Source organism: Triplophysa dalaica, chromosome 24 (genome assembly GCF_015846415.1).
Source record: "Triplophysa dalaica isolate WHDGS20190420 chromosome 24, ASM1584641v1, whole genome shotgun sequence".
In the NCBI taxonomy this organism is placed as follows: domain Eukaryota; kingdom Metazoa; phylum Chordata; class Actinopteri; order Cypriniformes; family Nemacheilidae; genus Triplophysa; species Triplophysa dalaica.
The window spans coordinates 1,904,766-1,920,665 of NC_079565.1; the positions used below are offsets into that span (position 1 = coordinate 1,904,766).

The window sequence follows — 15,900 nt, forward strand, 5'->3', positions numbered from 1 at the left end:
GACTTTCTCGTACCTTTATGCACCTGCACATTCATGAACTTTCTCAACATCCTTTATTAAAAGCCAATTCAGTCTCATCACATTTAAAGTGCCAATTACATTCCAATCCCAAACACAATATCAAAAACAAAAGTGCTCGACATCACTTGAGTAAACTGATCAACCGGTGGTTTAGTGCCATCCTTAACAGCTAATAAACTACTCAATCACTGTCAGTCCACTGACACGCCTATAAATTCTTCATTCTGATTGGTCGAAGTTGTGGTTTAAATGGGAGGGGTTTGTTTATTTGTGAAGGTAAGCGTCCAGCCAGAGTTCTCCGGATTTTTCCAAAGACCTGCAAGCAAACAACAAAGAAAGAAATGAGTGTTTACGTGTAGGCGACACAAATCTGGATTTTTTTCTTATGGATTAGAAAAGATTGTATGGCATTAACCCTGTTTTATGGGCCTTCCCTAAATTGGGGCAATGTAGTTGTTTTATTTATTTAGAAAAGAAAAAATATGTACACTTTAAGTTCAAGAATAATATTTGTAATGAAATCTAAACATTCAATATTCAGGTCATACCCGACGACGTCCGCAAAAGCCCGGAACAATGTCTTCTCAGTGTACTTTACTCCATGTTTCTCACATAGGGCCCGGACTTGAGGGGCGGCGCGCCAGTAGTTGTGTCTGGGCATTGTGGGAAAAAGACTGGAGAAAAAAAGAATTCATGGCACATTCTTTACTTTTGATTATTGTATAATAGATTATAAAATCACAGTGGATTCTTTCACACAGAGTGACAAAATCACCCTTAAATCAAACACTTATCTATCTTTATACAAAATATATACAACCTACTGTGAGCTTTATGGCAATGTGTTTAGATAGAGATCAACATTTTTAAGTAAATAAAAATCAGCCAGTAAATTTTTTTAATCCATTTTTAGTTATGTCTTAAAGATATTCAGAACTTGATAGACTGTAGATGCAGAGAAACTTCACAGTTTTGAGTTATTTCTTTAATATTCTTTAATGTTATTAAATACTTTTCATACCATTTTCCACTAAATTGCAGAATAAAGTCTGATGAAGGCATATGAAACTATGTAGAAATAATTTTGTATAATGTCTTTCATAAGTCGCATATCATTTTGGCATATGAGTCTCACAACAGAAAAATATTTTTTGCTCAAATAGTATATAAATTTCTATATGAAGACTTTGGTTCCAAAATTAGATAACGTCTCAAAAATCTTGTTTTTATTGTGCATTCAAATTAATATCAGTCCACTACAGTTGGTTTGTTTTGATTTAAGCCCTAATAACTAAATAAATACAGCAACATATTACAATAAAACACATGATTTTTGAAAAATTGTAAAACAGAGATATCTCATTTTGGAACCTAACTCTTCATATATTATTATTCGATTTATTCGATCATTTTGATGTTTATTTACTTAATTATTTTGAGATAATGAAACAAATATTTGTTTTTTCCGGTCCTAGGAAATACGACGCGTTTTTATCAATAAAGGGGAATATATAATATTTCCAAATATTCCACTTACATTTTGTCCATGTACATGTGTGTTTATTTATATACCTAAATAAGGTTTCTGGGCATGCACAAAAGACTTGAATGATAATGAAACAGATTAAAACGTCTTGAAATTCTGTTTTTCTTTGTGGGCATCATGTTTGCAACCTCAATTTAAATTCACAGTAAATGAGAAAACAATTCGGACTTTCTCAATCCACTTCTAAATATTGCACAACCTCGATTTACAGAAATGATGAACCGCACAAACCGTTCCACACACTTACTGGTGCTCAATCTGAAAGTTGAGGTGTCCACTGAACCAGTCGTTGAAGGAGGAAGGCTCAATGTTACAGGTTGAAACCAGCTGAAGGAGAGAAAAAGAAGCGTTCATCAAAGCGTGCGTCTGACTGCGTATCTTCATGCTGCTGTGAAGACTAACAGTGAGTGTACCTGCATACTAAACCAGTCCTGATGCTTCTCATGATCGATGTTCATGGGGATGTGACTCATCTGTGTCACCCACACAAACCAGTGACTCTCGATGAACCTGCAGACCAACACAAAGACAAATTCTTTCAGCCGTTCTGAGACAATGTGTACTTAAATTTTATGACTGTAATATTATTTAAAAAAGAAACTATACAAAATATATGTTAAATTAATGATTGAATACAATTTTGAGACTTCGCAGGATTTCACAGACAGGGTCACATGTCGTCTATAATAACAAAGGTGAATATGGTCTGTGGTACCTCACGACGTTGAACAGAAGCACCGCTCCAAAGAAGCCATAGAACTGTGTGTAACACAGGAGGTATCGAACGTAGTAACTTACACACCAAATAAAGTCCTACAGAAGAGACGAGACAAATCAGACAAGAAGAAACACTTATTAAACATCTCCTTTCAACAGCAGCTCATCAGCTATGAAGTGGAAACAGTTGTCATGGCAACCTACCACCCAAAGACCATGCGCGATCATATTGTGAATGATCTGGAACTGGAAATACACTGGGATGAGCAGAGGCGGTCCAACTGAGAAAAGAGAGGGGGATGTAAATATCAAGATCCAAAAGCAATTCAAAGACGCAAATAGAAATCTGCCTTGATCGCCGCTGATTTTGGGAGAATAATGAATCAGATTTCAGAAATATATTCCCCAAACAATATTAAAGAAATTCGAAACAATTTAAAAATGTTTAAATAAAAATAAAAACATGGAAGTTTTAATATTCAGATCAGCTCCGAATGACGAAAGCAAATCCTGCACATGCTCCTTTAAGAATGAATGAATATTTCTTGACTTACTGAAGAAGAAATACTTGTGCTGATGGTTGTAGGGCAAATGTTTGATCTTTTTAATCCCGTACTGTAACAGAGAACGTGTTTAATACACACGAGATCGTGTTTTCTTCATGTGTGAATGATGCGCGGCTGATGTGCGTTTACCTCCAGCGGCTGAACATCTCCCACCACAAACGCATTGAGCATGTTGACGTCTGGATCTTTCGTGATGATGTTGGGTTTAGCGTGATGCTGGAAGTGTCGATGGTTCCACCAGTTGGCGGACGCGCCCTGTGATAACGCACAAAATGTAAAAAAAATACTTAAAATACATGTCTGTGATATAAATGGCAAAATAAATCTATACATTTCTATTATTATTGTATGCTAATACAAGTTAACAAAGATATTTTTATCATATTGACTTAAATGTTCTCTCGTGGTTTACTGCAGTATTACCTTCAGTTGTCCGATGATAAACTTGTGCACTAAATGATTCCATCGTGATGTTTTAAACACGGACAGGTGACCAAAGTCATGCTGCAGCCATCCAGCCTGAGACTACACAACACACAAACATATCCGCCATTATTTTCAAATGTTAGTCCGATGAAAAGACCACACTGCAGGTCACACTGTTGGTCTTTTCAGGTTTATGAGTTTAATGTGAATAAACGTTTGTCATACCTGTGCTGTACCCAGTAAAACAGCGACCACAGCCGTGTTGATCCAGCCGGTTCCAAAGTACCACAACAAGAGCAGAGAAACGGCCTCCAGGAGCAGAATGTGACCCAGATGTAAGATGAAGAACAGGGGCTGGGTTTTAAAACAGCCCTCAGCTTCCAGACGCTCACGCAGGGCTCGGAAATCTTCCACAAGAGCGGCCTGAGACAAACACACTGCTCAGATGTTGCTCTCATAGTTTGAATAATATAAATATCAGCTCAATATAAACAAGAGCGTAAATGTTGAAACACACCAGGGGTTTGGAGGTGTAAATGAATGTGGATTGTCAAGGTCAAATCATCTGGATTTGGGTCAATTTGATGATCTGTTTAATCTCAGTGGTTTCTAGGAGCATTATTCGAGGTATTAAAGGAGATCTCGTCTTTGATTTTTCTTTCTTTATAGTAACACTAGAATGACAGTCGTATTTACAGTAGCTACAGTTCGGTTAAAGTGTAAACCCTGCGTTGTTTTTATTGCACAGGTTAAAATAGCACAGGATTTAAAACACAGTAAGGATTAACTTCACATTCATATTTCTCTGATTGACCAAATAAGCTTCCCTAAAACATCAAAACAGTTTTCGATGGAACAAGGATGTTGACTGAGGTTTAATGTCAAAGCTAAAATCAACAAGCTGTCGTGTGGGAGTCTGAGCTCCAGCTGAACCATCTGGACAAGACAAAAAAGTGTTGATCTGTTTAAAGGTCAGATAACTACGGAAATTATGCAAAATCCATAAAACAATAAAACATCTATAAAAAATCTTTATAAGCTCCTGAAATAAAGGACGAAAAAAATTCTCAAAAATGGGGTCACTCAAAGTCATAAAGAGATTTAAGGCGACGGTTCACATCAAAAAATAAATCTGTAAGAAATGTCTTAGTGGTTTTGTGTCCATACAATGGGAGTCAATGATTATCAACGTTCTTTCAAAATATATTTTATGAGAGTGAAGGTCCTGGTTTAACTCTATGGACTATATCTTAACAACATAAACAAACGTTAGTGAGCATGCGCACTTTTGTGACCCCAACTGAAATTTCGCTACACATTCACAAAACATCGAGTGTCTGTAGATTATTTCTGATAAAACCCAAAAGAAACCGAGAACAACTGTTCCTTGGCTAAACTTGTCTCTCCAATATTTTGAATTTAGACTGCGATACCGAGCTCAACCTCTAGGTGTCAATGTACAGTACGGTTTAATTAAATATTTAAAAACCAATTCAACAAATTGTTCATTTAATAAACCGTACAGTTAATATACGGTAAAAAATTAATATTAACATTAATTAAATTAAACATGAATAGTTATATTATTAGACACCAGCCAAACACAAAACGGAAGTTGGGGGTCAGGACGTGCGCGTAAGATCTATATACTCACTTTCTTCTGCCGGTCTTGACTGGGTTCAGACGCCTCCAGCTCACCGATTAACAGCGGTTTCATGTACTTCCTCACCAGCTGGAGGTTTGGGTGAAACGCAGTAAACGCCTCCTAAGATTAAACACAAATGAAACACTGATTACATACAATTACATTTACATCGGAACAAATGAATGCCTAAGTGCTTGTGTCTCAGTAGTGTGATACTATAGTACTCAGACAGCAGTTTTGGGCTTTAATGTGGCATCATGGAACAATAATGATGCCCAAAAATGCTGTCCAGAGTTTGTTAAGTTTAAAATCCCATCTTCTCTGCAGCAGTGCAGTCTGGAGTATTATATTTGTGTAAAACTTTGAATACTTTTTTTTGCATTGCTTATTTGATTTTTTGTGTGCAATGTTTAATATTTATAATAATATTGAAAAAGATGCAATCTTTGCTTTGCAGGTATACTTTTTATCGTATTTTATATTTTCGAGTTTCATAGTTTTAATGTAAACTGTGAACTAGTTTATAACACAGATTTAAATGTAGGCAGTTTACTAAGTTTAAGTTTACTGACTTTGCTTTGTAGTATTCTAATCTATATAATATTATTGTTAAATACCTAATTTCTATTGTTTCTTATATTAAGTCAAATATTTACTATTTTATCATAAACTTTTATCCAAGAGGGTTTAGCTCACTTAGTTTGGAGACACATTGTTTGTTTCTCAACCAACTGCAAACATTATTATCCCATATGTGACCCTGGATCACAAAACCAGTCTTAAGTGCACGGGAACATTTTTAGTAAAAGACAAAAACACATCATGGGTCACAATTATCCATTTTTCTTTTCTGCTAAAAATCAGTAGATCATGTTCCATGAAGATATTTTGTATATTTCCTACCTTAAATATATGAACTTTATTTTTGTGAGTGGGTGGCCTGCCCCAGTGCCCCTGATCAAACAAACTTCAAAGTTTAAAAAAAACTTTTTAAACGCTTGTATATCAGCCAAATATATTTTTTAATCCTTTTGTAACAACTACATCAATATAAAGCTTATTCATTCATCTTTCAGATTATGTAAAAATCTCAATTTCGAAAAATTGACCCATAAGACCGGTTTTGTTGGATAAATATAGTATGTATTATAGGTTTTAAAATATAAGAATTTAAATATCTGGCAAGGTGCAGAAAAAATTGCCCCAAAATCCTTTCTAAGTAGATATCAAAGAAAGGTTTGATATAACAAGAGGGCGTGTAAATGATGAAAACATTTTCTCTCTGAAGTTGAACTCCTTTAAAGTTTCTTGTCTATTGTCTAAATGTATGTCGGTGTTTTACCGTCGCATCTTCTCCGGCATAGTGTCCGAGAATCCTCAGTCCTCCAGGGTGTCTCTTCGCCCACTGACTCACATCATAAACCTTCCTCTCCACCACGATCCACTGATCCCCGCGCTTCGTGTGTTTCTGCACCTCCTCCCAGCTGTAAGAACCGGACCTGCGCTCGGTACCGGACACCCGGTCCGTCTGCTGCCCTCCGCCGCCCATCACTCAAACTCTCTGGCTGCACGTTTTCCTCAGCTTCACTGCAATGACACAACATGCATTGCATTCAGTTGGAAATAAATGCATCAATAATTCAGATTTTTGCAGGTGTTGGTATAATTTCCTGTAGCTCAGTGGTTGTGGGTTCGAGCCCAGGGGATTGCACATACCTATGTATAAATGTATATTATAATGCAATAAGTCGCTTTGGATGAAAGCGTCTGCCAAATGCATAAATGTAAATGTACTTAGCAAAAGGCGCAACAATATAAAAAGATAATAATCTTGTACTGTTTCTCCATGCAAAAACTCCGACGTTCACACCACAGTATTATTTTTAGTTATTTAATGTAATAAACATCTTATTTTCTCTTTTTAAAGTAAAGAACAGAGCCTGTCTTTGTTTAGGAATGACACAATGGATGCTCACGTAATCTCATTCATAACGGACAGAACAGGCAAACCGAATGAACTCGTGATGAAATACACGCAACTTAGTGACGCAAATTTCCTTTTTCTTGCTTTTGTCACATCAAGCGAAATAGTTTTCACGCACCTGGTCCCATAAGCACAAGTAGTGGTGCATACTTTTAAAAATGTTACATTAAAAAAGCAAAGCTGAATTAATGAGCAAACGAATCTTTATCGTTGATGTAACTTTATAAAATGCATGTTTGAGTAAATCACTCACCTTGTCCACAGGCACGTGAAACACACACTTTGTGTGATGGGTAAAGGAGTCTGATGTGGGGCTCATGCTGTCTTATACACCCACACTGCATCACTCCTGTACTCCGGCTGAATTCCGAACAGATCATTCGAGTGCAGCCGGCCAATCGGCGACGGCTCCGCGTCAGACTCGCGAGCAATCAGCCAATCGGAAGACGGGGAGATCTTTGGGAGGGCGGGGCATGGAGGGAGATAAAGAGAAGTTACTTCAGTTCGAGTCCCAAATACCATCGGGGGCTGCGAAACCGCAAACCGCGCTGCAAGGTTTACGGGAAAACTATATTGTTTTTCACGATGCATTTGTGCACAACGTGTGCTTGTTTATAAATATGTTTAACGGGTTATGCTATGTCAAAAATGCAATGTTATGTTGTTAGTTTATTCTTTAATAAAAACACAAAAATGTGATTTAAAGGTTCTTCACAGCCATACCAAAGATGAAAACGTTTTGGTAACCCATAGAACCATTAGTCCAAAGGATCTTTAAAAATATTTCTTATCTTAAGTCTGAAAAACATTTTTGTGATCAAATTGATGATTTCTGGCATTTTTGGGGTGCAGCTTTACTGTAGAACTGTGAATTCTGTGAAAATGTCACAGAATAGTCAACTCAACACATATGCAAAAATATTTCAATACAAGAATTAAAAGGTCCTGTCTGGTAAATTCTAATTGAATGTTAAGCAGAAAACTTCCGATGAAAAGGATGACCTTTGGACTTTTTTGTGAGGAAAACACCACAGTGTGTTTATTTACCATTCTGTATTTTGTCTGACCACTGTCTCGATTGGCCGTGTACAGCTGTGAATGATTTCTCCCTGTCCAGCATTTATTCTGTGATAACATAATATGACATGATAAGACTGAGAGATGCTCATAAATGCTCATTCAAGCGCAGGTTCAAAGATGACATTAAAGAACAAATTGGTGCTGGAATATTACTTTGACAGTAAACCATATGGGAAAAACACAAAACAACACAATACTACACAATAATTTGGTTTTATGGCGTTTTGGACACATCCGTGATTCCATTCAATAAACATATGATGTAGGTAGGGCATTTATATGTCATTGTGACCTGAAAAGTCTTTAAAAATACACAGCTGAAGACTTTGGCCTTCATCAGGGACGTAGGAATGAACAAAACAAATAGGAAGAGACACGTTAATGACCTCACCATCAGCTCAGCCCATGAATATGTAATTTGTGGGTTAAATGGGGGTCTTAGATATTTCTTAAAGGGCTTCAGATAAGATTGGCTTTAAGGAAATACCTGCATATATTCAAGTTGCGGTCAGGTTCTTAGGGGTCGATGACGTAATCTGGCCGCTAGGGGGGGCGTGAGCTCCCTGACATCGTGGAAGAACGGAGATGAACTTTGACGCATCAACACTTGAACACTACAAACCTCCTGAGTCTGCACATTTACTGTACACTTATCAGTGCAGATAATTACAACGCCATGCATTCACTTCATGATACTATTTATTAATCATTCATTATTAAACATCAAGGTTTAGGGAATATCATTAAATTAAAGATTACAATTTGAAGGTTAAATGGGATAAAAAAGGATTTTCTTTCTGCGTTATAGGACTAGATAACAGGTCAGATAAAAATGTATTATTCTTGAAAGTTAATAAGATTGGGCAACTACCCAAAGGCCTGGTGCAAAGAGAAAGGTTAGTCAAATATATGCACGATTGCTGTATGTTATAGTGCTGGATGTTAGGCCAGGAGTGTAAATTTGAGATGTACAACGCACAACATTTATTTGTTTATTCAACTCTGTTGCATTTCTTTTACAATCTTAAATATCATTTATTCTGAGAATTTTCAGATTAATGAAAGGCAAATTTACGGCCTGCAGTTGATATGAATTCTATCTTTCGCCACTTTTGTTGTAGAGAAGTTTTATTTATTTCAAAAATACATTTTCCACAATTGTATTCATTTAGTTATAGGCTACAACTGAAATGCACACATCTTTTTTCATCAGGCCAAAGTAGCATAAACCTATTTGCTTAAACATTAAATAATATATAAATAATAACATGAAGTTCATGTGCAAAAACAGATAACTAAGAAATTATGTTTTTTTCGTGCCAAGTGATAGGTGGGTTAATTTGATTAAGTAATAATAATTCAAATAACATGATAATATATTTTTTTTCTTTTTAAATGTCGTTGTTTTTGCAAATAAACTCTTCAACAATAATACACACAATATCAAAAAACTGTATTATAATATGATAAATAACAGCATAATAAAAGCCTACAATTATTTTAATGAAAATGTTTCCTTTTTACGCAACAAGAACTTGTTATAATGGAGTTTTACCGCCCCCTCTCTTTCTCTCTCTCTCTCTCTCTCTCTCTCTCTCTCTCTCTCTCTCTGACCACGTGACAGTATATAACTCTCATGTCCCTGTTTCGGTTGCTAAGGAAAAGAGAGACGGTCCATGACAACGCTTTGCGCTCCGAACCGACAGAGAGAAACGCGAGACGGGTTTGATCGTCCGACAGAGAAAGAGAGAGGTAGAGAGAGAGAGAGAGAAAGAGAGAGCCTCGAGCACGGCTGGAAACTTTACGCGTACGTCTCAAAGGATTGCGCATGTGATTTCTACCCGCTCGGTTCACACAGACCGGAGTTATTATCACATCATCGGTTCGGTTCACATTGCCGCCGGCCAGGTCAGCGTGAGAGTGCGAGCCCGGGATCCGCGGACGGCAACCGGGACGAGCGCCGCGTGCCCGCGCAGGCACCGATCAGCACGAGCTTTGACACATCTGCGACTGTTACTGAAAGTTCGTGGCTGTGCTGTAAGTCCAAACGGTCTCATTTATATTTTTTAACAAACAGTGAACAACTGTGAAGGAAATGTAGACATAGCAGGTTTGACACCTACACTTTTATAGTAAATGTGTTAAAATTATTTGGTTTCCAAAAAACATTTTTTTAAGGAAACCTTCAATTTTTTGGAGTAAGTGACATTTGCTTTAAACAAAATAATCTTTTTGTTTGAGTTAATACAATCTCAAAATTAAGTTTTAATTCCTGTTACGGTTCAGACTTTATTTACAATTACTATTACCACTACTATTATTATTATTATTACTACTACTATTACTATCTGATGCACGGTTTTTAATTTTTTTATTTGCAAAGAAAAAAGTATCCATCGAGATAAACTACAGAAAGCTCCACAATGGCTCTTTGCTGGCATCACTGCTTCGTTTGCTGACATTGGACTTTGCCGTATCGGATCCGAGGTGAAGTCGTCTGCAGCACCATGCGTCGCTGTACTGGGTCAATCTTACAGATTGAAACAGACACGGGGAGGCGGGGCCAACCCCACAGACCGCCTCACCCTCTCACCCCGTCCTGAAACACCCTTGAGACACACAGACAGACGCCGGGCTAGCCGGCCAAAGTAATGGGCAATTCCTCTCGAAAGCAGGCCGAGGACGACGGCGAAGGAGAGGAGAAGAAAGACCATGAAAAGGCAGAAGGAGAGGAAGAGGCAGAGGAGGAGGAAGAAGAGGAGATCGTGGAGGATGACGACCTGCCGCTCGGAGTCGATGACCTCTTGGCGAGCGGAGACCCCGTATTGGACTTGAGCTACTACAAGTTCCGCCGCCTTCCTGGGCAAGTCCTATATTTGCAGTATTTGGAAAAACTCTACGTCTGCGGGAATCGTCTTCGCGACATCCCCAAGGGCATCGTTCGGCTGCAGGGTTTGCGCACCATGGCACTCGACTTTAACAAGCTCGATGATGTTCCGTTGTCGGTGTGCCAGCTGACCAACCTCACGTGTCTCTACCTAGGAAGCAACCGTTTGATGAGCCTGCCGGCAGAAATGAGGAACCTACAGAGCTTGCGCTGCCTCTGGGTGGAGAGCAACTACTTCCAACACTTTCCCAAGCAGCTATACGACCTGCCCCACCTACGCTCCTTGCAGATGGGGGACAACCGTATGCGCACCCTGCCCTCCGACCTATGGCGCATGGAGGCCCTAAGAGGTCTCTGGCTTTACGGAAACCGCTTTCAGGAGTTCCCCGCGTTCTCCTTAAGATGGAGCAGCTTGAGATTCTGGACATGGACCGCAATCGGATATCGCAGTTCCCCAACTTGCATCATCTCCCCGGACTACGCCTCTTCTCCTATGACCACAACCCTGTGAAGGACCCACCGCGCGTTGGGGAGGAGGTGTTGATCGTTGGGGAGGGAGCCGAGGAGGTCCTGCAAGCCAGAGAGAGGCGGAAAGAAGCAAAGGAGCAGGCGGAGAAAGAGGCGGAGGAGGCGGCGGCTGCGGCTGCAGCGGCGGCTAACCCCATCATTCACGGAATACTGAAGAAACTGAGAATGAGCTCCGCCCTTAATCTGGCAGGAGCTAAAGAGAAAGAAACAAATGGGACGGTGCCATCGACAGAGCAGGATGGTTATGGATCGCAAGGGGCGGAGCTTGAGAGACAAGGCGTGGCGCACGATGAGACTGAGCTTGGGTACGAGGAGGAGGGTCTGGAGTATGAAAGGGAAGAGCTAATCTGTGAGGGCGAGGGGTATGATGAGTACGGAAGGGCGGAGCTAGAATACGAAAGAGGAGGAATGGACTATGAATATGAAGAGGAGGACCTAGAAGAATATGCCTAAGTGGGAGGAGCTTAATGTTTGCATGGGTTACAATAGCGTGCTGTTAAAATTGAAGTTTGCCTCCTAACAATTTTGCAGCCCAACATGACAAAACTGCCCCTCTTTGGGGTGGACATATGTGGAAGTATCATTATATTCGCGATTCTGTTTGATGCCACCTTTAGGCAGACACATGAGGGTTGCAGGTTCAATCCCAAAAATGAACTGGAGAATAATGGCACTTACGTCCTTGATGGGATGATGTCTTTCTTAAAAAAAAGGAAAGATAGTATTAGTGGGAGAAGATGGATATCTAAACATGTTTTACTTGGAAATACTGGCGGCTGTGCTTCTAAATGACTGTTTACTGAAAAACTTTTCAAAGACAAAGTCGTGAACTAGCATCACTCATGCACCCAAAAGATCATCAAAGACGTACAACAGCGTTGCTATTTTTAAAAGCACTTTGTTTGCTGGACCATTGTTGCAAACACAAGACTTCAATAATGACAGGGTTTAAAGACTTCACAACTGTCAGAAATCAACTGTGAAACTGCACAAAATGATTATATTGTGTGCTGTGTGTTTGTAAGAGCGTGCGTGCCGAGCTCTTCTTAGACATGAGTGTACTGTTTATAAGACACTTGATACTGCAATTGCGGTGATGTGTGTTGGTGAAACCAAATATACTCTTATTAAATAACCATGGAGTTTGTCAAACATGTTTCAATGATTCATGTCTTGTGGGGCGCAAAGAAAATCTGATATCGGGCTGGACGATATCACTAAAATCTCATTTCAGCCTTTTGACAATATTTACTGTAATACACTCTAAAAATGCTGGGTTATGTTCAATGCAGCGTTGGGTCAGCAATGGATGAACACAACCGTTGGTTCCTAAATTAGCCGCTGCGGTGTTTCTTAACCACATATAAATACTTCCTGTTAACAGTTGGGTTGAAAATAACCCCAATTTTTTTTTGAGTGTATCGCCCGGTTTCACAGACACGGCTTATCTTAAACCAGGACTATGCCTTGGTTGAATGAAGATATTTTTGTCGCTTTTATAAAAATACCTTCAAAGATTTCCTGTAGCTCAGTGGTAAGAGCATTGCGTTAACAACGCAAGGTTGTGAGTACGATCACAGGGGATTGCACATACCCATGTATAGATGTATAGATAATGCAATGTAAGTCGCTTTGGATCAAAGCGTCTTCCAAATGCATAAATGTAAATGTACGATTACATTACTGGTGTGCATCTCGAGACACAACAATGGCAGTGATATATTTTAACAAGTTATATTCAGTCAAGCCTTAAGCCTTGTCTGTGAAACCGGGACAACATGTCTTAATATTGGTGCATCTGAAAATGGTAATTTTTTATATCCATGTTAACCATTGTCATCAAAAGATTCAATCCAAGTGGGTTTAAAATGATTTAACGTATTGAAATGTTTCTTAAAGATGCAATCCGTAACTTCATTCAGAAATCTGTTACTGTACAATTGCATTAAAAATCAGAGTTGAAAACTAGTACACAAGTTTTAAACAGAGATGGAGATAGAGGCGAAAGTTACCAATGTAATTCTGCTGCAGCTGTGTTGGGAATGTTCAAGATTCAATATATCGCCCAGTCACAAGATGACAAAAATCCAAACCGCACTCACAGAATTGAAGTTTCCACTTAAAATCATGGCGGTGGAATACTTCAGCCAAGACAAGAGACAGATCCTGAAGAAAACCATCTCTCTGATGTCTTCTTCTCGAAACACTCGATGGAAAGACAGAGGAGAAACATCAGAGAGATCCTAGTGTAGTTGGAAATATTCTGTTTAAAAGAAACATCATTATCATTCTCCCAGAAATGAAGACATTTTGAAGAACGTTGGTAGCCAAACGTTGAACCCAACTGACTTCCATTGTATGATCACCAAACCTCTTAAACATTTCTCAAAATACACTCTTTTGTATTCAAGCTTTCAACCGCATTGGGGGACTAAATGACGACAGAATTTTTATTCTCAGGTGAACGATCACTTCAAGTCCTGAGAGAAAATGACACAGCATGATAATAAAGGTTATTAAAGGTAGAGCCCGTTCTCATTTTCCCAATTTGTTCATTCTTTCCCTCCACCGTTGGTTTTGTATTTACAGATTTTCTCTTCCAGCTGTCCTACTCCAGTCCAGAAGTATTTCACTGAACTTTCCTCCTTCCTCCATCCATCACTGTGCCGTCTAAACGCTTTCTCTCCATTTCAATCCCATCTGTTAAAATATTTATGTAACGTTTTGAGTCTGTCATTATTGCTGTGAGAATCTGAAACAAGTGCTTTGGCACAATCTGTGACACGAAGTGGAGAGAATCGCGTCTCCGCCCCTTTCTGCTCGCCAGAGTCAACACCGAAGCGAATGCCTTCACACGACTGTGCGCGGCTCAGGTGTCTTTAAACCAGCCAAGTTTCAATTTACAAAAACATTCCTTCATTCACATTCGTGATGTATTCTGCTCTAACTGTCACGATAACATATTTGTCTAACTGGTGCAAATACTTTTTGATGTGTACATTACTGGCCTGTTTCTGAACGAGAGTGTATCCATTCGACAACTGGCAAATCACGCAGCACGTAATGAATCGGTTTGTAAAGGGACATCACACATCTAAATTCAATTAATTTTATTTTCACAATTAAAAACAGCATGTAGCATCATAAGGCGACAATTTTTTTTTTGCGATTTAGTTTATTATGACTCTTTGGAATGGATCACTAGTTTACTACATACTAAATACAGCGCAGTGTATACTATAGACCACTTTGGAAAATGTAAGCAACGCTGATCCAATGCTAGTCCAGAAGAACTTCCTGTTTCAGATTGTTAACCCTGAACAAACGTTTGACCAAATAACAAGAAAAAAAGAAAGTTAAACAAATATATTTCAAATAAAAAATGAAACCGGAAGTGCTTTTTGACCAGTGTTTACACCTTACGAAGTGGTCTATACACTGCCTACTAAAATATTTCTATATTAACAATAACACATGGGGCATATAATCCCTGTTCACACCATAGACAAAATTGATAATTTAAGCTATAAACAAGGTTAAAAATGGTTCTTTATTTAAAAGAATAGCATCCATAGAGTCCACACAACAACAATAACAAAAGTGTTTCTTGGGATCACTTCCGTAGAGACTTCTCATACTACTAAACAATAAAACTATGACAGCCAATCGAAATCTATTTAAAATAGTCTCGTGCATTTAAAATAGCTTAGAACAAACGTTGTCATTAAGTGGTGTGGACGCTAATCATAGTTATTACAGTTAATTTATAGTTTTCTAAATTCATGAAACATTACTTTGTATGACACCTTTAAATCTATGAGTCACACAGATTTTGGCCCGGCCGTCAGTTCTGGGTTCTGAGGCCCCAAGCGGCGAGTATTTGTGAAGAGACTGAACACTCTGACATAATCCAGACCTGTTGAGAAGAGAACAGTCTCTGTGTTTAATCATTACTGCCAGTTTATGTTAGCTCCGTTCTGACACAAGGTAACACGAAGTCCGAACAAGTGGTGGATGGGCTTCTATACAGTACCTCTGTCACACTCAGATCATCTGCTGTCTGTAATGTGACTCATTGTGTGAATGTGGCAGCAGAAGGGGAGGGGCCATCGTGGTCCGACGCCAATGATTTCGCTCTTGATAAGTAGGGCATGTTTGCTTGTTTGTTTCATATGCCAGTTTTGCACGGCAAGCCATTAAAAGCATAACCGACCGACTAGACTGCAGCGTGAAACCTACATACATGTTTTTACACATCTGTGGGAAAATGTGAGAAGTGCATGTCCATGCAATCTTAACTGTGATGATAGAGAGTTCTGGGTGCTTGCTTAACCAAGACACCGAGGATTTAGAATGAGCTTTATTGCCAGATGTTTGAGCATACGAGGAATTTATTTTGGTGAAAGAAGCATGGATTGCACAGAAACAACAGCAGTACAGAGACTATAACACAAAACAATACACAGATCATCTCAATATAAATAAAACGGTCAGTTTTGG

The 15,900-nt window shown here is 38.8% G+C and overlaps 2 protein-coding genes across 2 annotated transcripts; one reads left to right on the forward strand and one right to left on the reverse strand.

The window, feature by feature from the left end:
* Positions 1-36: 36 nt before the first annotated feature.
* fads2 (fatty acid desaturase 2) lies at positions 37-7,317 on the reverse strand. The gene is made up of 13 exons (XM_056739552.1): positions 7,159-7,317; positions 6,264-6,508; positions 4,931-5,041; positions 3,502-3,699; positions 3,274-3,375; positions 2,980-3,105; positions 2,839-2,899; positions 2,489-2,565; positions 2,283-2,380; positions 1,981-2,077; positions 1,815-1,894; positions 570-695; positions 37-337 (listed from the first exon to the last, which is right to left on the reverse strand). Exons 2-13 carry the CDS (start codon positions 6,468-6,470, stop codon positions 286-288), a joined length of 1,335 nt encoding a protein of 444 aa, XP_056595530.1. The 5' UTR covers positions 6,471-6,508; positions 7,159-7,317; the 3' UTR covers positions 37-285.
* A 51-nt stretch (positions 7,318-7,368) lies between these two features.
* LOC130413976 (leucine-rich repeat-containing protein 10B) lies at positions 7,369-13,659 on the forward strand. The gene is given in 3 exon segments (XM_056739556.1): positions 7,369-10,022; positions 10,369-11,258; positions 11,261-13,659. Coding segments are annotated over 2 exon segments (1,215 nt in total). The 5' UTR covers positions 7,369-10,022; positions 10,369-10,636; the 3' UTR covers positions 11,854-13,659.
* The last annotated feature ends 2,241 nt before the right edge of the window (positions 13,660-15,900 follow it).

Excerpts from the sequence above, each read along its gene's own strand:
- fads2 (XM_056739552.1), bottom strand. The coding sequence starts at position 6,470 with ATGGGCGGCGGAGGGCAGCAGACGGACCGGGTGTCCGGTACCGAGCGC. Across the intron at positions 2,381-2,488 it reads TCGCGCATGGTCTTTGGGTG|GACTTTATTTGGTGTGTAAG; the intron begins GTAGGTTGCCAT and ends TCTCTTCTGTAG. Across the intron at positions 1,895-1,980 it reads AGGACTGGTTTAGTATGCAG|CTGGTTTCAACCTGTAACAT; the intron begins GTACACTCACTG and ends TCTCTCCTTCAG.